This window comes from Desmodus rotundus, chromosome 12, assembly GCF_022682495.2.
Source record: "Desmodus rotundus isolate HL8 chromosome 12, HLdesRot8A.1, whole genome shotgun sequence".
Lineage (NCBI taxonomy): Eukaryota > Metazoa > Chordata > Mammalia > Chiroptera > Phyllostomidae > Desmodus > Desmodus rotundus.
The window spans coordinates 55,282,176-55,303,714 of NC_071398.1; the positions used below are offsets into that span (position 1 = coordinate 55,282,176).

The 21,539-nt window shown below is 44.4% G+C and overlaps 1 protein-coding gene across 4 annotated transcripts in view; it reads right to left on the reverse strand.

The window, feature by feature from the left end:
* DPYD (dihydropyrimidine dehydrogenase) overlaps window positions 1-21,539 on the reverse strand; it is a 548,339-nt gene that overhangs the window by 520,199 nt on the left and 6,601 nt on the right. For all 4 annotated transcript variants that reach the window (XM_024570281.3, XM_053915805.1, XM_045203652.3 and 1 more), the window contains one exon: window positions 4,103-4,213. In XM_024570281.3, coding sequence (XP_024426049.2) covers window positions 4,103-4,213 — 111 coding nt within the window. Of the gene's footprint in view, window positions 1-4,102; window positions 4,214-21,539 lie in introns of those variants that run through there.

Here is a 21,539-nt window from a genome sequence, read left to right on the forward strand (position 1 = left end):
TCTAACCTCAGCTCTCTTCCAGCCCACAGCCTCTCCCTGGGTAACTCTACCCCCAGGCTTCTAACAACCCCCAGATATGCCAAGGGTTCCAAACTTTCCACCTCCAGCCATGACCCTTTACCAAGCTGTCACTTTTATAATGAAACAGGATGTCAAGAAACATAAAAGAAGATCCCAAGCTGAATTCATTATTTCTCTCAACTGATCCCAGAAACACCTCGCTGCACACATAGTCAACTCCCAAGTCACTCCTGCTATGGACTGAATGTGCACGTCGCCCCAAACCTCCTCTGCTGAAATCCTACCCCCCACTGTGATGGTATTTCAAAGGGGCCCTTTAGGAGGTGACTGGGATGTGAGGACGGAGTCCTCATGAATGGGGTTAGTGCCCTTGTAGAAGAGACCCCAGGGAGTGCTCTTGTCCCTTCTATCATGTGAGGACACAGCAAAAAGACGGCCATCTATGAGCCAGGACGAGGGCCCTCAGCGGACACCGAATCTGCCAGCCTTGCTCTGGGACTTCCAGACTCCAGAGCTGTGAGAAACCAATGTCCACTGTCCGAGGCGCTCAGTCTGTGGTATTTCTGTTGTAGCAGCTGAGCAGTGGAACAGACTGAGACACGTCCTGAGCAGATTCAGGCCTACCGTCCCTCCTCCGTCCCCAGGGCCCTGGTCACCCTCATGTGTCCTCCAGCCTTCTGCTACCCCAGCCCCAGAGTCCTTGCCTCCCCCCCTCTCCTCCTTCAATCCACCTGCCACACTCAAAGCCAGACTGAGTCAGCTCCAGGCAACTCCAACTGACTCACAGTGATGATTAAAACGCCTTCCTGCTTCGTCCTTTGAAAGAGCACTATTATTATTTATGGCCACTTCTGTCTTTTTCAAAAGAACGTGGGAACTTCTTTGTAAGGCCTGTATCATATTTACCTTCATTCCAGTTTGAAAAGTGGCATTTATTCCATTGCCTGGTCCGCTGTAGACAGGCAGTAAAGGCAGAAACAAAGTCGTGAGAGAGACCAGGGAACTCGCACAGGGAAGACGATTTACCAAAACCTACACAATCCTTAGTCATTAACACTGCCTAGAAGGAAGCAAGTCAATGATTCATTTTTATTCACTGACTTAGAAAGTTCTACTTCAAAAGCTCTGGTGCCAGATTTTGTGGGTTCAACCTCCAGCTCCACCATTTGGTTTCTTCTTCTTCTTCTTATTATTATACTGTGGGTTCCTACTAAGTACCAAGTGTTTAGAATAAATCAGCTAAAATTCTGAAAAATGTGTCGAATAATGGGCTGTCTGGAACTGCCTTCCTTTTTAATTTCGCCCAGGATGTTTTCTGATTTGTAAAGGTTTTCTGGTCTTCAAAAATTGCTCATGGGATACCCTGGCCAGCATGGCTTATTTGGTTGGACGTCGTCATGCAAAGTGAAAGGTCACAGGTTCGATTCCCAGTTGGGGCACACCGGGTGTTGGGACTGGTCCCCAGGTGGGGCACCTTCGGGAGGCGACCCATGTTTCTCTCTCACATTGATGTTTCTCTCCTTTTTTCCTACCTTCCCCTCTCCCTAAATAAATTTCTTTTTTTAAAAACTGCTAATGGGAAATGAGTGCAAAATATTTATGTAATTAGGACAGTTCAACATTTTCAAAAATGGCAAAAATAAACAGTAGTTACAGAACACCTGCTTAAAAGATACTGGAAATAACTGTTTCGTGCTTCATTAACCAGTATAAACACACTTGCCAGTTTAAATCCCCTACTGAATTCGGAATTTCCAATTAGTACTAGGATGGATTAAAATTGCCAGGGGAAGCAATCCCTGGGTAAAAAAATTTCAGAACTGCCCTTAAGGGCACTTTCACAGGTCAAACAGATGCCTATGTTCTACGAAGACGCCTATTGTCTAATTTATGTAGTAAAACCCTATTTGCATCTGTGTTATTAGGCAATTCTAGACAATGTTTTTGCAGAGTTTATTCACCTTTGAGTAGCATCCGGCGCGGTGCCTGGACTATGGTTCCTTCAGGGATTGAGGTGGAAAGGAGAAAGAAACGCACACAGGGAGAGAGAACTGAGCAGGAACTCAGACTGCAAAGGAGCGCGACCCACAAGCCCAGTGTGGGTGCATGAAGGGCGGTAAGCCAGTGCTTCCTGAACCAAACCAAAACAGAAAACTGTAATGCCGAAGCAAAGAGGTATTTTTAAAAATCAAAGAAAATTTAAACAAACCAACCAACCTTTATTTCTGGGGGTCACAGAGTTGGCTGAAAACGTACCTACCTCGTTGGTGGTCTCCAACAATGATATAAGATTACTACTAGTCATAATCTTATTTGTCCTTTCTTTTTTTAAAAAAAAAGATTTTATTTATTTATTTTTAGACACAGGGAAGGGAGAGGGAAAGAGAAGGAGAGAAACATCAGTGTGTGGTTGCCTCTCACAGACCCCCTACTGGGGACCTGGCCTGCAGCGCAGGCACGTGCCCTGATTGGGAATCAAACCATCAACCCTTTGGTTCACAGGACAGCGCTCCATCCACTGAGCCACACCAGTCAGGGCTTATTTGTCTTTTCTAAAGAGGCCATGGGTTACCCCAGAAAGGACACACTAGGGTCACATGACCAGAATTCTAGATCTGACTGCCACACTAAGTAATTTTAACAAGCTTAACTAATCAGGGAACATTTTCAGCATAGTCTTCCTCAGCGGCGGAACGAGGAAACACATCTGAGTTGTCCGTTTCGTTGTGGTGAGAACCAAATGCAATAAGCAAAGGTCCCCGGGAACTGCACATCGGAATCCTGTCTGTGCCCCTTAGGTCTAGTACATTAAGAATGTGTCCCAGAAGGGTGACCTTCATTCACGCATTCCCCCACACACCCTTGGCGGGCACCAACTCCTCTAGAAGCTGGGGACACAGCTAATGGAGCAACATACAACGACCCCTGCCCTCCTGGACTTTCTATTCTAGTGGGAAAAGACAGGCCATAAGAAATTTAGTGAGGGGAACACAGAGTAGGTCACTGAGGAGGGCTGGGGAGAGAGATGAGGCGGGGCGGCCCAGACACAGCTTCAAAGAGGGCAGCTGGCGGAGGCCATGCTGAGCCGACCAGTGCTCGAAGGAAGGAACCTGTGCAAACTGGAACGTCACTGACAGGTTCTGAGCACGGGGATTTGGAAAGGACTCCTCAGACATGTTATTAACAAGAGACTATGGTCAGCCCCCCCCATGGAACTTCCTCGGTCTGAAAAAAGGGAAGACTCTACCAGGAAAAGGCAGAAGCGTGGAGGCCGTTTCGAGGCCATTGCAATGACCCAGGTGAGGGATAGGGGGGCGACCTGGAAAGCTTGGTATGATGGTGGTGGTGATGGGTAACGATTCTGCAGACATCTGAGGCCTAGCCAAAAGGATCGTCCCATTAGGGGGGGGAAATGAGGGAAGTGAAATCGAGGCCTCTCATATTTTGCTGTCAAGGAAGTTAATTTGGGGAAATTGGATTAAAAGAAAATTGATTTGCAAATTTAAAGATGGATGCTCCTTAAGATTGTGATTTAAATGCTTCCTCCAAGGTTGTAGTTCACCCCAGTTTACGGTCTCGCAGCCCCTGCCCCGGGGGTCACCTTGCAGGCCCAGTTAAATCCGGCTCTAACACTGAGCGATCTCAGGGGTCTCTGCCGAGGCCCCTCACCGGGACACACATGACATGTTCGCATGAACACGTCACGCACACGTGTCCCCCAAATCACATGGCAACCGTGCCTGCATACCAGTTTACCCTCCCCGCTGAACTCTATCTGCAATACGGAGCCTCTTCTGTCATTACACAAAACCGTTCTCAGAGAAATTTTACAGATTTTTAAGAAAAGAACTCTGGGCACCAAACTAAGTTTATATGATGTTTAACTGTTTCAACAAGTTTTTGTTTTTAAGGAGTACAATGCAGCACACTTTGAGGTTATTCTAATATAAAATATTTAAAGGAAATAATAGCTATATTTTACACATATGTAACAGCATTACTAAACATGTGTAAAATCCAGTCTTACGTGTGTAGAATGAAATAATTTTTCAGTGTGAAATCGTGCGTCGGTGGTACTTACAAAGCAGTTCTTATCGGGGTTTCTTTTCCAATGTTTCTTGTCTATTTTCTTGGCCGAGGTTGAGCGCAGAGTTGCATGAGTCTGTGTTCGAGGGTTTAGAGCCAGGATGCTCTGAAGACAGGACAGACAACATGCAAACACATGTAAGTGTGCGGGCACTAAAAATAATCAACATTTTATTTTAACATCTATCTCACATGCCCAAAGACCCACACTATACGTGCTGTTTTCACCTTTTACTACTGAAATTCTACAATAAACTTACCACAAATAATTGTTTATTAAGTGATATCCCAACTGATTTTATAAGAACATTTATTAATGGTAATACAAAGGACATAAAAATCATATGAACTATAACAACAGTGGGGGTGAACCGTCCCTAAAATAGTCCATCAGTCACTAGACAAGTAAGCAAACAACGAGAACAAGCCTCCAAACCTGGGGGAGGGGTGCTACAATCCAGAATTGCTATACTATGTTGTCTAAAATGTTCCTTTTTCAATTTAGAAAATTGTAAGACATTCAAAAAAACAGGTTTGTGTGTTCCATCCAAGGAAAAAAAGCAGATGAGAGAAAGCCTTTCAGAGGGTCCAGCGGTCAAATTTAACAAAAACTATAGTGTAACCATCATAAAGACGGTATGACTAATATGTCTCATCAAACAGAGACTACCCATATAGAGATAAAAGTCATAGAAAAGTACCAGCTGGACATTTTGGAGTTGAAAACTACAGTAGCTAAAATAAATTGTGTAGAGGGGCTCAGCATTAGATCTAAACTGGCAGAAGATAGAATCAGCAAACTTAAAGAGAGACCAAGAGAGATTATTACACAATCCGACCAACAGAGAGAAAGAAAAGAATGAAAAAACAAAAACTAACAAAACCCAGAGCCCTAAGACATGCAGCACACTGTGAAGTACACCAAAATACAGTAATGGGAGAACCAGCAAAGGAAAGAGGTAGAAAAATATAAAAAGGAATAATGGCCAAAAACTTCCCTAGTTTCAAAATGAGAGATAACATTAAGCCGTATACCCAGAAGCTAAACAAATGTGAAATAGGATAAATGCAAAGAGATCCACACAGAGGCACATCAGTGGAAATGCTAAAAGTCAACACCAAAAAGAAATCTTGGGAGCAACACCACCACCAAAAAATTGACACATCATGTACAGGAGAACGCTAACAGCTAACTTCTCATCCAGAACAGCAGCTGTCAGAAAGTAGTGGGATGAGATTTTCAAAGTACTAAAAGGAAAAAAAAAAAGACATCAACCAAGAATCTTATACTCAAGGCAGAAGGACAAAACAGAAATAGACTTGGAACAACACTGTGTACTATCTGAACCTAATAGAAATCTATGGAACACTCCACAGGACCGCAGCAGAATACACATTCTTCTCAAGTCTGCACAGAACACTCTCTAACACAGACCATCTACGAGCGCATGAAACAAGCCTCAACGAGCTGAAAGAACTAAAGTCATACAAAGTAGTTCTACAAATACAATGCAGGGGATTTAGATGTCAGTAACAGAATTTGGGAAATCTACAAACAACATAGATGAATATGGTAAACGCGCTATTAGAGAGAAGTTAGTTATAAAATACCATATACTGTATGATTCCATTTATATAAAATGCCTAGAAAAGGCAAATCTGTAGAGACAAAAAGCAGGTTGTGGTTGCCAGGAGCTGCGGAACTGGGGAAAAATGGGGAGTGACCTCTAAAGGGTATATGATGTGGTTTCTTTCTGTGGTGATAAAATTGATAATAGTGAAGCTCTATGAATACACTGAAAGCGTTTGAATTCTACACTTCATGTGGGTGAACAGTGTGGTATGTAAATTATTTGTCCATAAAGGTGTTACCAAAAACAGTAAGCACAAAAATCCCCTTTCAGTGGGTTTCACTGCATACTGAGTGCACTGTAATAAACCCCAGGGGCTGTGCCATATAAGTGACAGTTATTTTTAGTAAGTCCTGGGGTGATGGACATGATAATTCTGCAGCTTAGATTTGTAGATGGCTGTTGTCTGGACAGCAGACATACCGTAGAGCTACACGTCTTACATGGTTTCCTCCTTATGACAAAATGCCAAAGCAACCTATTCATTAATAACAGCAACATTAAAAATCTAATCGATCCCATTTAATACAAAAAAATGAAAACATTTTCTTGTTATACAATAAATGCCGTTCCTTTCTGTCTAGTTACTTACCCTTGAACCATTACTAATCTCCTATTAACTGAAACTGGTAAATAAAAAGATGACATTTTGAAAGGTGGTTATTGTGGCCAACATTTAAAGGGAACAAAAAGAGAAAGAAAAAATCTGGGTAGCACGCCAGAGGGACAGCAGCATTTATTTTAGTTTTTACTTCCACAATCCATATTGTGATAAATGATTATGTTGATCTACTTCGGCAGAGTAATGTAACTTTTGAGAATAAACATTCTGAACACAATTTATTGGCTGCTTATCGCAGTGACTTTTCCTCTACGTAGCCTACGTAGAAAGTACAACATGAAATATTGGGTTAACCTTTTGCGAGAAGGCAGTGACTTGAATTCAATGGATCTTGGGTAAAAAGAAATTGAATTGTGGAGGACGGTTACCAAGGATCTGACTTAAATATATCCCAAATGAAAAGTGATATAAAGTAAAAACACAGGACAGGAGTGGTTGAGAGCTGTTAAAAACAATTCTCCAAAGCAAGGCTTTTTAAAACTGAAAGTCAACAGCACCAGTAACTAAGCAGCAGGCAGAACGATGCGGAAGAGTTCTAAATTTCATTCTTCCTAAGAAAAGCCAAAGCCCGGTCCTAACAGGGTCACGCATGCCCCTCTCTGGATAAATTGAGCACTTTAAGAGGCCCGTTAACCCTTTCAAATCAAAGGTATATTACTCACAGAGGGAGGTTCTCTCCCATGCAGGGAATTTGGTTTCCCAGTTATTTTCAGTAACACAGTAAAAAAATGTACCAGTCATTCCAAAGGCAGGAAAACAGAATTAGAGAAAATTTCGCTTGTGCTAATTTTATTGTGGTTAATACATGCAAGGTTGGTACGCTATCTGGAAGTCAATGAATGTGATACACCACGTAAACAAGAAGCAGGATAAAAATCATGTGATCGTATTGATAGATGCAGAAAAAGGGTTTTGACCAAACCCATTCCTGATAAAAGCTTCCAGCGCAGTGGACTGGAGGGAGCCTCCCTCAGTGTAATGAAGACCGTATCTGCCACAGGCAAGCCAACATCGAGCCCGATGGGAAAACACTAAAAGAAGGGTTTCCCTTAAATCAGCAACATGACACAATGTTCGCTTTCCCATGGAAGGGAGGGAGGGAGAGAAGGAGGAAAGGAATGATAGAATGACTCAGAGACATTTAGTTACACGAGAGATCAAATCAAGGTTATGCACGGTCACTGTGCTGTCCGTCAACAGCATTCTGGGAAGTGGCCGGAGTGTTGCAACATGCAAGCTGGGGTGTATTCTGTACCAACAGGCTGGGAGGAGCCGAGCACAAACGCCCTCAAGCCGGTGCGGCACAAATAAAAGTCGTAAGCCTTAGACCAGAAGTGCTGGAACTGCGGTGTTTGAAAGCTTGAACTCCCCCTGCAGGATGTCACTTGGCCAAAGTGTCCTCTTTCTGAAAACGCGGCTTCGTTTCCTGTCACAGTAGTGATGACCCAAATGTAATGCACCATTAAGCTTCCTTCACCTGTGCATTTAAAATGATAAACAAATGTTTCCTCTTCAACACTGGTCATTACTTACTAAAATGCTGAGCCATTGAAATGATAACTCATATGCTGACATTTTAGATCTATAAGCTGAACTTGAGGAATTACATTTTGTCTTATTTAAATTGTCCCTAATTTTGTCTTTGATGGCTAATGCTCACTCCTTTATAAGTCATCTCCTACTTTCCACAGCACCAAGTAAAACACTACTACTACTACTAATGAAAACCATGCTTTTCTCATGTTTTGAAAATTAGGCATAAGTACCTTGATTTAAATAAAACATTGTATCATGCTGGCATTTTTTTCCTCAATAAATATTCTCAGCTTACAGGAAAACAGAAATGCCATTGTTTAATGCATTTGATCAGTATTTGTTGCTTCATTCAGAAAACGATGTAACAAATTTTGACCGACGGAGAATGGAACTTCTCAGTACTTCCTCAGCAGACTCATGTGTAGGAGTCCCAGTCCCACCTGGCCACCCCACCCTTTGCCAAGTCCCTCTTCAGCCAAAGAGAAGGGTGAACTGAGGGAAGGGTCTTAGGAGTCCTCCATAGCCCCTTTGGCTCCTGGACAAGCTCATTGCCGGCATGCTCAGTCTCCTGCAGGGTTGGCAGCAGAAAAGGAAAGGATGGTGGATCCAAGACCACACCTGAGTTATAAACAACCTCAGCGTCTGAAGCCTTGGAAAAAACCACGCTGATCAGTTCTGGTCAGAGACTTCCACGTTTTCCTAATTTTTATCTAAATGCACTTCCATTCGTTGCCTGACTCCGGCTTCTCTACCCTTAAGTTGAACTACCTTTCGGAGCGATTCATCTTCCAGTTTGTAAACCCTTTATGGGCTCTCCACAAAGGCCAAGCTCCCCCTTGGGCACAAAGGCTTTCATCGCAGTTAATACATAACTGAGGGAGGGGGAGTCTCTGACAGCCCTAACCCTTACAACTTCCTTTTAATTAAGCATTCACTAAGTACACTGCATAGTGTTAGAGGTTAAATTCGGGCTTCGCTCTGAGTTCGACCATTTTTTCTTGGTTATATAACCTCTCAATCCCTCCATTTCTTCCCCTATAAAATGGTGATCAGTAACAGCACCGACCTCACAGGTTGTTCTGAGGGCTAAGTGGGATGACACAGGACACTCTCGCAATGGGGCAGCAGCAGGGCTTCCTGCTTATCACCAATGAGCACGGGGCAGAAACAGGCTTTGGACCCCATCCCTGCTCCCGTACTGCCGATCCTGAAGATGCACATGGGAATCATCCTTTTGAAGTACAGGGTTACAAAAAAGGATGAAGGCAACGGGTAAAAAGGTAACCATTAATGAGACGGAGCGGAAAAGAGAGCCGTATCCCCCATGACACCAAATCATTGGTCCCTGAGCTCATCTTCGCCCTAAGCCTGCAGTGCAAAGGCAGCCTGCCTGAAAACACAATGTCCTCCTCACAAAGGGACAATGAAATTCAAACACAGACCTTAACATGCGTACAGCAAAGTAGGGGTCGTTTATATGCGTACAACTGTATACAATTCAAGGATTTCTGGTCCCAACATGTTTAGATGAATTCAGGTTCCATTTCTTGCCCAAGAAAGACAGGCCAGACCGTAAGTGATGAATTTATAAAACATCAAAAATCTCATCAACTGGAAATGAATGAGCCCCTGAGAATGTTAATCATATTGCCTGGGAAAGCTGATTCATTTCTGTTGAACAAATATAGTTCTTGCATCTTAAAACATCACATTCACTGCATCTCTCCCCTATTCAACAGGCGATGGTGCGCTTCACAGAGCTGGGGCCTCGCCCCTGCCTCGTTTATGGAGCCCACGCGCAACCCTGCCTTCGTACCTCTGCTCCCGTCATCACCTGTGTCTAGGATGCAGCCGCTCGGTGTTCATTTAACTGCTAACTTTTCTTTAAGTGCTAAGACCCATTTCCCCAAAATTCAGAAGAAATGCCCCCCCCCTCTAGATTGTGCCCATGAACTTCTAGAGTGCCTATCGCCGCTGCCATTCATTTGACAAACTGGTCAGGAAAACCAAAGCGAAGATGAAACGTAAGTATCCTCCTGTCCCCAAAACCAAGCATAATACTTCCTTAGTAAAGAGAATCCCAGAAATTGTTAATAAGAAAAATTCCTTAGTAAAACAGTCTCAAAACAAAGCAGCAAGAAACTTCCACTCTCAGCTCTGCCTCCTCCGTGCGGGTCCTGAGTCCCGTGCTGAAACTTGTGAAATCCCTGCGGAGCGCGAGCTGGGGACACGTCGGGGCTCTCCCGGTGTGTTTGCGCCTCTCGGGGATGGCTCCTGTGTGCCGCCTGGAGCCAGGACTCTGAGAACCACTGTTTCATGCACACTGTTTCTTTCTTACTGTGTCAGGTGGACATGTGTGCAGGGAAGGGCTGACTCCATAGGCCCGAGCTGCCCGAACCCTGCACATTCCCTCCAAAGACCTACTTTCAGAAGTGGCCCTTGACCTCCTCCGGGAAACTAAACAGGGAATGCTCTGTCTGACCCGAGTGTGCGTGTGACTGAGCTGGACCGCCTCCTGGAGCAGGTAGTGGCAGCCGACAGTGGGATCAGTGCTGAACGTGGGCTTTCTCTCTGCTGGCCTGGAGCCTGCGCACTGAGTCGGTCCTGCCGCACTGCACGCCCACGTGACTGATGCTTGAGAAAAACCATGGGCACAGAGGCCTGGTCCACCCGCCTACTTGGCAACACATCACACAGTGTCACACAGAGTCCCGTATACTCCGATGGAAAGAGGCCACCTGGAAGCTTGTGCCTGGTGTCCTCTGGACTTGGAGCTATGTGCCTTTTCTCTTCATTGGGTCTAATCCATTTTTCATTGTAATAAACAATAACCATGAACACAACAACTTCTGAGGTCTGTGAATGCTTCCAGTGACTCCAGGAGCCTCAGAGCTGCCTGGAGGACACCTGGTGGGAACAGGTGAGCCCGCCCCCTGCTACTGCTCTCGAGCAGACGTGCAAGGAGAGATAGCAGGACCGTGCTTGAACAGCGCTCCCCTCCACACAGCTTAACTTTGTAATGTACCTTGACAAGAAGCATAGAAAAATTCTCAAAAATGTCAATAAAGTGATTTCTCCACTCACATTTACAGTCCATTAGGTCCCAGCCAGCCAGATGTGTTTAGGAGTGTGGGCGCTTGGGGACAGCTCCTTAAAGGGACGAGTGCCTCTCCTCCCCCACCTTCCTCCTCGTGGGGCTCTGACCTCTCACCAGGCCTCCCATGAGGGGGTCGTGAGCGTAGCAGAGTGGGGAGACAGAACCCTGCTGACCAGACAAGGTGCTTCATGCTCTGGACTTCCTTACGTGAGGAAGACATAAATTACTGTCTTGTTTGAGCCACTGTCATTATTTTTAAATAGTATGTCTCATAATGGGGTTGGTGCCCAAGGTGACTCTGATGGCCAACTAGGTGTGGGAAGCCCTGACAGACCCATCGACGCGCGGACACGGCCAGAGCCAGAGTGCGTACAAATGTCAAAACGAGAGCATTTGGCTTACGTCCCTACAAGACAAATGGGAAATCCCATCAGCCTAAGTTAGTGTTTTTCTTGAAATCCATCAAGATGTCAAAAATCCTAAACCAAAAATTACTCATTTCAGAAAATGATCAATGGGAATGTTGTTGTGCCAGCACTGGAGAAAAAATGATTCATTTTAATCTCCATTGATCGGCTGCTAATAGGTTTCTCCATGTGAACTGATATGAATTTTTTACAATATGGCACGTGCATAAAAATCTGCCCGCTGTTCCGCTGTGAGCTGTTCCTTGGAAACCTCCCATAGCCCCCTGGGGTCACCCCTGCCCTTCCAACCACACTGTTCAACCCCTCCCGCCAGGCATGTGAGGTAACACACTTCTGAGCTCTCAGGATGCATCGGCTCTATCAATAGTCCATTAATTTCAGGATTTCTTCCCAGCCTCTTATAGATTTCAAGCAAGAAGACCATGCAGCTCTTTCTCAAAATTTTATAATGTCGATACTTAGACCCATTTTTCTAAAGTTCTTGCACCGAACGACTGTTAATAGCTGCTGAACAGGGGCTATCGGTGTGCCCGGCGCCTCTCTGAGTGGTTTTCATCACGACAATCCCAGGATGCCATTAGTACGACTGCTGCCAGCTTACAGATTAGGGAACGAAATTGCAAGGAGGCCGAGTGCCTTGCCCAGCACGAGACGGAGATGCGAACCCACTCTGCTGCCTTCAGATTAGGCACTGTCCATCCCTACTCTGTCCTTGCTTCGGGGCAGCAGCAACGCGAGCTTCACGTTTATTTCCCTGTGCGTAACTCCAGGATTGCTGTCCAGTCAGTGTACATAAAGAAATCTGTTCTGCTTCGGAGCTGATAACAATGTAGATAAGACCTGAAGTCAGACTTTTAAAGAAAAGTCTTATCATCTATTAGCCACAGCGTCTAACAAACTACCTGACATGCATTGGTTATCTGTTGTTGGTTTAAATGAAGAGAAAGAGGCAAAACTTAGAATTATTAAGGAAGCTCTATCGAGCAAGAAAGAAAAAGGACTCACGGACATGGACAACAGTGTGGTGATGGTGGGGGAGAGGGGGTGGGCGGAGGTCGAGGAGGGTTTAAGGGGGATAAATGGTGATGGAAAAATATACGACAAAAACGAAACTATGAAAGAAGAAAAGAAAGAAAGAGCTATGAGACTCAGAAGACGCGGCCCTGGCTCTGTCTCCCCCTGCGTGTGTGGATTCGTGGCACTTGGCTTCCCCTCCGTTTAGCTTCCTGATCTGTAAAATGGGAACAGAAGGCGGACTGGAGTAAACTTCTTCCAGTGCTAAAAAAAGAAAAGAAAGATCTAGCAGGAGTTGATGGCAACGAATATACGTTGTGAAGACACAGAAGAATAAAGGCGCCTCTCGCGTCAACAATTTGCGATCACAAGGGGAATGGTAACTACAGAAAATGAAAGTTGGGGTTTTTATTAGCTTAGGAAAAAATGTTCCATTCTTGGCATGTCACTTGCACATTGATGTCAGCTTACAAATGACATATAGTCTAAAAAAAATGACAGTGAAATATAGCATGCTTCAAGTGCCTTTCAATTGTTGGATTTGAATGAAATCCAGACATCTTATCTGAAAAGCTACGATTTTTCTTTAATTGTGAAGAAATCACAGATGCTCCGGTACCAAAAATACTTCACAACTCAGAAATGTCAAGTAACACTACTTCCATTATAACGAGAGTCACACGCTTAACACTTTCGATTCATAAATTTTTTCTTACACATGATTAGATCCTGTATTTCGATTGAAATCCACCCTGTCTAAAATTTTCTGCTTCTGTGCCTGTCTGTTGCACTAGACTTTGAGCTTATTGAGTGTAATGACTGGCTGTGATTCATCTCCGTGTCTTCTGTACCTTGTACAACAGAAGGGCAGCATGCAATGAACTGCACTGCACCTTAGTGTTCGAGTCACAAGGGACGCCCATTGACAGATAAACCTCGGAGGTAAAAGGACGACCCACATGGAAGGCCATCAAGGTCAGGACCAAGTCTCCTGCCTCCGTTACATCACCAGATTCTTACAAAAATATTGCTGCAAAGGAGCTACCACGTTATTTTCAACTATTCTGAGTTATCCACTATTTCACATGGTCTCAGGCCCTCCTTCTGATTGGAAGCCAGTATTTAAAAGTAGAAAGGGAGCGAAATCCGGAAGTGGATGACTAGTAAGGGCAGAGAGACGCTTACCAGGTCAGAAGTTCAGTGTTTCAGACGTATGGGATAAAGCTAGGTTTCTTTTATTTCCCCCAGAAACATTACATGATCCCTGTATTTAAAATAAGTCTTTAAGCACTCAAAGTTTTACCCTGCCATCGAAATATTCTTCATTTCGAGATGAGTAAATTATCACCGTCGCTTTCGATACAAAGCTTCTTAGACTTCAGCTGTCACATTTTAGGTTCATGCTGAAAATACATTTTATGCAGTTGCATTGCGATGTAATGAGCAATAATTTCACCAAATTAGTAGCATTTGGCTTCTACTGAGATTTCTTTATTATTTTATTCATAGACTATTTGGTAAAAGGAGTGCACTAAACAGGGCCATTTGCCTTTTAAGACTTTGCTTAAATAGGGCACACCACGGGGAGACAATCATTTATTATTCTCCATTTCAAGATAAGTAACTGTAATAACTTCCAGGTGTTTGATAAAAGGTACTTCCTGTCATCCCACAGGTCCACATACTTTCTCTAAGACTTTCTGGCACTTGAACCTATTCAAAGGTAGGAACCTTTTTCTCAAGGATGACAGGTATTAGCTGTAATTAAGGTTATTGTGCTGACACAGAGGAGACTGTGACTTAATGGAAGATGCTGATGGGGACCGACAAGGTTGCTGCGTAACTGCATAGCAGGACTGACCGTGAGCAGCATGCGTGCCATTTACACACTGTCAACATCTAAGGAAGCAGGTCCTGGCCAGGTAGCTCAGGCAGTTAGAGCATCGTCCCCATATGCCAAGGTTGTGGGTTCGATGCCCGGCAGGGCACATACAAGAAGCAACCAATGAGTGCATAAACAAGTAGAACAACAAATTGATGCCTCTTCTCCAAAATAAAATAAAATAGAAAAGAGATTTAAGGAAGCAAAGACTGCATGATTAATACATCTGCTGTGGTATTTACTATGAACTGAAATGAAAACCTAAAGGACAAGAAACAACGTGTTTAACAGTGTCATAAAGACCTGTATCCCAGATTTCTTTTGCCTAAAAATTTGTTGCATTGAACGTAATCTATTTTTATTGGAAAAAGTAAAACAAAAAAGAGTTCATTAAAATAAAATGTAACCCTCCTAAAAGTTAATAAATACCCTTCATATTTATTAACTTTTATGTTAATAAATAATAAATATCCCAAATATTTTGAATTATCCACTATTTTGTACTGGATGAAGCATTTGATAAATTTTACATGCACATGTAAATGGCGTCTCTCACAATTCATGTCAGTTCCAAAGTAGCTCTTCGGCTATAAGCAGAATCTTGAAATAGGTGAATCATTTTAGTCTTGCAAAGCAATATCAACATGGGCGCGACTGTGGAAATATCCTATGGTTATTAAATTAATTCTATCATAAAGCAATAAGCTGATGATTCATGATATCTTTCTTAAATTAGTCTTTAAACAATGTGTATTGGCATCATCTTAAAATTCTTTGTTTTTTTCTTTTCTAGCCTATTATTTGATTATTTAAACTAATTTAAACTACACTACAGGAACCCAGAGATCCAAATATTTAGCCTTTAAAAAAATAAAGAACTCTACTTTCCAAAAACTGCAAGGCAAACGGCCAAAGACAAAAAGAAAATCACCAAAAATATGACATAAATAAAAATCAGAATCACACTGGTGTGAACTGGGAGAAAGTGCAGAAAAGTCGAAGCACTCTGGGCCCAGCTCCAAGGGGCAATGGAGAGCCCACAGCTCACATCTCTCTCCGGCTCCTCATGTATAGGGCTCCAGATCAGCCGCAGAGGATGTGCGCACCCAAGGGTGCTCAGCCACCACCTCGAATCGCACCCCTCCCCCCCGCCATGCTCTCTCCCCAACTCCGGCCATTCACCCGCACATCCCCGCGAGAACAGAGGTGCTCACCATCGCTCTTCCTGGAAAACCCTTCTTAATTCACTGTCATTCTGAGCATTCATTATGCTACTAAAGATTAAACTATATGTAAAGACGCCATTATTAAAACCATGGGGTAATTCAGAGATTCCCCCACAGGAATTCCTGGGCAGCAAGGCATGTCAGTGGCCACACCTTGCTGATGACAGGAGGAACTCCCAGTTCCACACCAACCCAAACAGCTTCCGGGGGCAGGAAAAGCACTGCTGAGCGTGCATAAACACGTGGAAACTCGTGTAACTCTCCAGTGTAACTCCATTCCCCCGGAGAGTTCACTCAAAGGTCAGTCACCAAATCCAAATGTTACATCCACTGAAGCCCTAGGTTTTCACGGGAGGTATATATTTTTAAATAGCAAGACTAAATATGCACATAGATTCCTGCTTCATTTCATTTTCATATTAGCTGAGAACTGGACAAATTGGTATCTGTTGGACATTATAGTACAAATTATAATTACTAAGGCGTAATGAATTCAAAACGGTATAGATCTAAAGAGGCAAAGGGGCAAGGGTTAGGCTAATAGAAGTTAATCGTAGATCATACCCTCATAACGACATTTTTTAAATCCTCAAACAACTGGTTATCTTGTCCATGCCATCGTTCTTGTTATAATAGCCCATCACAGCACTTAATGCAGGCTGAACGCAAAAGAAAAATGTCCTTCAGTCAAGGAGCCCAGTGAATCAAATTTTATAGCACGTGTCTAAGTGTAGAGAAAATTAAAGGAACGAAAAAAAGAATATGTCGCATCCCGAAACCAGTGCCAGTCTCGCAGTCCACGCTGCCCATTTCTTTTTCCTACTTTCTCCAGCAAGCACACAGTCTGGCCCATCAGAGGTCACAGTGGCCTGGCAAAGGGCAGGGCTGGTCATTTGACACCACGTTGAGAAGTGATTGATGGCCCGTCATCAGCTCTGCCCACGGCAACCATCTGGACTGTGGACTGAAGCGCTTCAGACCTTGCTCCACTCACAGCCGTGACGGGCTCCGGGAAGATCTGAATACCACGCGCCTTGCAGAGAAAATCGGGGACTGCATGCCGTGGGGAAAATGAGGTCACATCTGAAGGACTTCCCACTCCTACCCTTCTTTGATTTCTCACTTTCATGTCATGTATTTTAATGTCTGAATAAACAGACATGTAAAACAGGGCTCATCTTGGTGGGCTTTGGTCTCTAGTTCACTACTGCCTTTAATCACCCCGCTCAACCTTTCTGTGCCCTTGGCCTCCTCATTTCTGACACCGAGGCATCTTGGTAAGGCTGGAGCCTGCAAGTCAGGGAGCGGGGGAAACTTGCTGTGAGCCGACAGACCCACATTCACCCACCTCACGGAAACCCTGCTGGCCCTGGGACTTCCCCTTGCCTTGCACTTGACCCACTTCAGCCAGGGCAGCCCTCCTCCGCCTGTCCTTGGACAAAGACACCTACCCCATCTCATGGCTCCTGAATTATCGGAGATTGGAGTGAAGGTGGGAGGAGATTGTGGCACAACTCACATGAATTCCCTTATTACTATTTATTAAGTAAAACCAAAACAACAGTGCAAAGCTAAACCATTAAGCTGCGTGAACGTCAGTTGATAACCCACATACTTTAATTCCAAACCATCGCCGCCAAGCACTTTTCACTCTGTCTTGATTTGTAGTTATTTGTGAATTTGCCTCAAAGTCCATTCTGATGACATAAGCTCCGTTAGCAGACAGTTCTCTGTCTAGCCAGTCCCCGCCTAGTGCACAGTGTAGCTCCTAGAAGAGAGCAGATACTTAACGACTGCTTATAAAATTGAATGAAGTTATAATGTATTTTGTTGGTAACCTTAGTTTTGCAAAAACATGTGTTCAAGTGTATGTGTGGATTTTAAAAGTTTTCCACTGGGTTCTTTAAGAAGCATCTTCCCCCCTCACACAAGGACTGCGCGTGTCTGGTAAACCACTTCATGGTGATACCAACTCACACGGGGTGGCACAAATTGTTCTCAACTCACTTGTCCCAGACAGCGTCACTAAAAAGAGCTAGGACCTTGATGGCATGGTTGTGCCTCTAAAAAATATAATAACACTTAACCCTAATTATGTCCTGAAACTGTGAATGTGAGTTTAATCAAGATCTTCCCTCTTCCAAATGGGAGCTACCCCTATCCTCACGGTTCCCAAATACAGGGCTTAGCAAAAGTAGGAGTACAGTTAAATAAATAATACAATACTTAATGAATGCTAACCCAGGAATAAAGTCTGTGTTTTGCGCACTCCCAGCTGTACCCCTACTTTTGCCCACCCTGTATCTTCCCCCTTTCCTTTCTTCTTCCACAAACACCCCAGTGTCTTTGCCATTCAGACCACAATCTGCACTCACTTCCTCGGGCTGCCATCAAACATTACCGCAAACGGGTTGGCTTACAGCGCCGGGAACTCGTCTCCCAGTTCTAGAAGCTAGAAGTCTGATGGTAACGTGTCACCTGGGCCACATTTCCTCGGGAACCTGGAGGGTCCACCATCTGTTGCCCCTGCAGGTTCTGGGGTTTGCCGGCCATCCTCACTGTTCCTAGATTTGCATACGCATCCCCCCAATCTCTGCTTCTGCATCTGTCGCATGGCTGTCTTAGGTACCTTCACAGCTTGCCCTGGCTGTCCTGCCCCTTGTAGCACCCACCCACCCCTGGTACAACACACCACCCTCTGCCCAGACTCAGGGAGAACCTCATGCCGAGTCCTCTGTCCTCCACCACCCTCACTTTTTCGCAGCAGTCTGAGTGACTTCAACGGCCCCTTGGGTCCTCCAGCACCTACCTTTTATGTAACCATCCCAGCTCAATAATTTTTCATTCCTCACCTCCCCACCCTCATCTCCCTTGACCTTGGTTTTAATTGCTGCATCATCTGCGGAAGTTCTACTTCAGACACACACTCTAATCCTCACCTCTTACATGCTCCCCCCTTCCCAAAACCCTTTGGCCTCGGTGAGATCCCTGATCCACTGAGCATACCCCAAGGTTCTTGCTCCCTGCCTTTCCCTTCCACCCTGACCCCCTTGGAGTAGAGTCCACGGTCCACCATGGGGATTTCTTCACAACACCTTGAGTTCCCTGCCCCCGTCCATTTTTCTTTTTCCTTCATTGCCCAGGCAAACCCGGACCCAACGATGCCCGTTTCTTTAAGCATTCTGCAAGCAAGCAGCTAAAGGTGGCTGGACAACCCCCAATTATGTTCCCTGACCCCACATTCAATTCTTGACGTATTTCAAGTAGAAAACTAACACAGCCTGACAGCCGTACTACACTTTCTTACTTCTTTCATTCTCCCACTTTCCAGCAAGTCTAGTCATTCTTTTCTTCTTTTCTTCAAATCTACATCCTATTTTCCTCTTACCCTCAGTGACCTTGCCCCATACTCTAGTCGAGAAAATAAAAACCATCGATGGAAACTCCCCCATCTCCCCCCCCCCCCACCAAGGCTACACCATCAGCGCTGTCCCCTCTCACTGAGGGGATCTTTCATACGGCTAACTGTCCCCGCTCTGTCCCCACACAGGTGTCTCTTTCTCCTAAGCCTCTTCCATTAGTAAGTGTACACATGCTCTTCTCCCCTTCCAGCTGCTCCTCTTTACGGGAAATTTCTCCACCCGAGTTTTCCAGTGCTGCCTCACTTCCTAATATCCTGTTCTCTTCTCAACCCATTCCTGTTGGGCTTCTTTCTCTAAGCCAGCCCTTGGCAAGCTCACCATTGCCCCCATGTCAACAAACCAAAAAGAACCTCCACAGCCTCATCTTACCCTCTCAAATTCCAGAAAGAGAGCTGCCGATAACACTTTCTCCTCCTCCCTGTCCCTCTGACCCTTCCCCACACCTGTTACTTGTTTTTGCTGCTCGGCCTAAATTCAATCCCACCTCTTAGATTTGCTTTCTTGTCTTCCTCAAAAGCTATGGCAGACTTCTCCTGGTCTTTCAGGTTCGAGGTCAAATGTCACCTCCACCAGGAAGCCTTCTCTGACTGCTGCATAGAAAGAAGGCCCTGCCAGTCATCCCTCATCCTTTTATTCTGGTTTAGTTTTACTGCAGCCCATGATACTCCCTGAAATTACCATACATTTAAAATTTTTGCTTTAAGCCAAAAAATAATTAAAGCATTATTCTTAATAATTACTGTTAAAAACAAAGTAAGTGTCTAATAGTAAAGGCAAGGCTTGAATAAAGTTTAGTATCTCCACTTCCAGGGAATCTCATGCTGCTATTCAAAACTATTTTAAAACTTACTAGGAATGTGAGCAGGTACTTCTGATAGGATAAGAAAGCAAATATAAAATTGTATATGGTCAAAGTCATTCAGGGGGAAAACCCTTGTGAAAAAGACAAGGACGATACCACTTCAGCGTAGCTGTTTTAGGTGGTGTTACCATATGTTTGGGGTCTTCTTTCCACCTTTTTTTTTGCATCATTTAAATTTTCTGTAATGATCCTGAAAAATAATTTAAACATTAGATCAAAGGAATAAAAACAGTGGAAATCAACCCCCAAGAGTATTTTGTTGTGAAGGGTGTTACGCTTTAACCCCAGAGATCCGTGAAGGGAACTGCTCGCCTCTCTTCTCTGCATTGCGCGGGATTTGAAATGTTTCACCCAGCGCTCCCCAATACTTGTCAATGAGGAATGTTTGACAGAAGATACCCCAAAGCTTTGGGGCCACTGCAGAGCCAGGGGTCAGAGAAAGGTAACTGGAATTCCCCGTGGGGCTGGAGGGCCCGCCATTTGCCTTCCAGTTTCCACGAACAGTTATCAATCAACAAACACACTGAAGAAATGGACTTAGCCAGTCCATCCATTTTTCTTTTTTTTTTTATTTCTGGTCTGAATTCCTAGCTAAAAAGAGTATTATTCTAGAGACACAAACTATGAATTTATTCTATACCCAACCCCCCTTCCAGAACTCGAGCCATATAGAGAAGAAACAGACTTTTTCTGTGTGCGGAGAACAGATACAGATCTTGCTCCCTTCGTTTGACTTGGAAAAGAAAAGGAAGCAGGCAAGCATGAAGACCAGAGGTTAAGTCCATCAAATCCTTACAGCTGGTATACATGGTACACTTAATCCTTCCCAGCATGTCCAGTAGGGTAGCTGTGACACCACCACTTGTGCATTTCCTGAATATGAGCACTCAGCAGGTCTCATTTCCAAACAATTTCCCCATTGCCCTATTTTATTACAAGCCATCCTTAAAAGACTGATCAATAGCAAACTCACTGAGGAATCAGCAAACTTTTCACAGATGCTGAATGATTTCCACATGGTCAGAGAGCCAGGAACCCCACGCGGAGAGCAAAATTCCCCAGGCTCGTCCCCTGCCCCAGAATATTTATTTTTAATTAAGATGTAGTAAACACGCATTTGCTTCTTTGGTTCTGCTGAAGATTTTCAGGCAGGCTTTACATTCGATGAACATTTTTTAAGTTTTAGCTTGCTACTGGAGTCGGTTTTGAATATTGTTCCAAGGACTTCATGGAGATTTAACAAAGCCTCACTTACAGGAGACAATCCCGGGCTGGGGAAACAAGTTCACAAAGGGAGGGGGGTGGTGAAGTGTGGGGAGGGAAGCGAAGGGGCAGGGCGGGGAGGCGGTGGCTGTGCAGAGAGTGGCGGGGAATAAAGCACGGGAGAGGGGCAGCGCCATCTGTATAAATCAGGCCTGGCGCTGACATGTAATTTTGTGTGGGGCCCCTGAGAAGTGGCCCTCAGGGCTTCATTATTGATGAAGAGATTTTTCTTCAAAGTGGCCCAGTCAGAAGCGCCTCAAGGGGACATTCATAAGCACTCATAATATCAATTTCCAAGCACCTGGGAGGTGAGGACACAGACTGTCTCTTTAACTGTTGCGATCGAGGTAGAGGTGGAAGACAGTGTGGCTGCTGTCACACAACCACGCAGAAAACTTCTCCAAGAAATGACACTGTCGTCATCTAGGACAAAAGTCCGTTATCTAAAT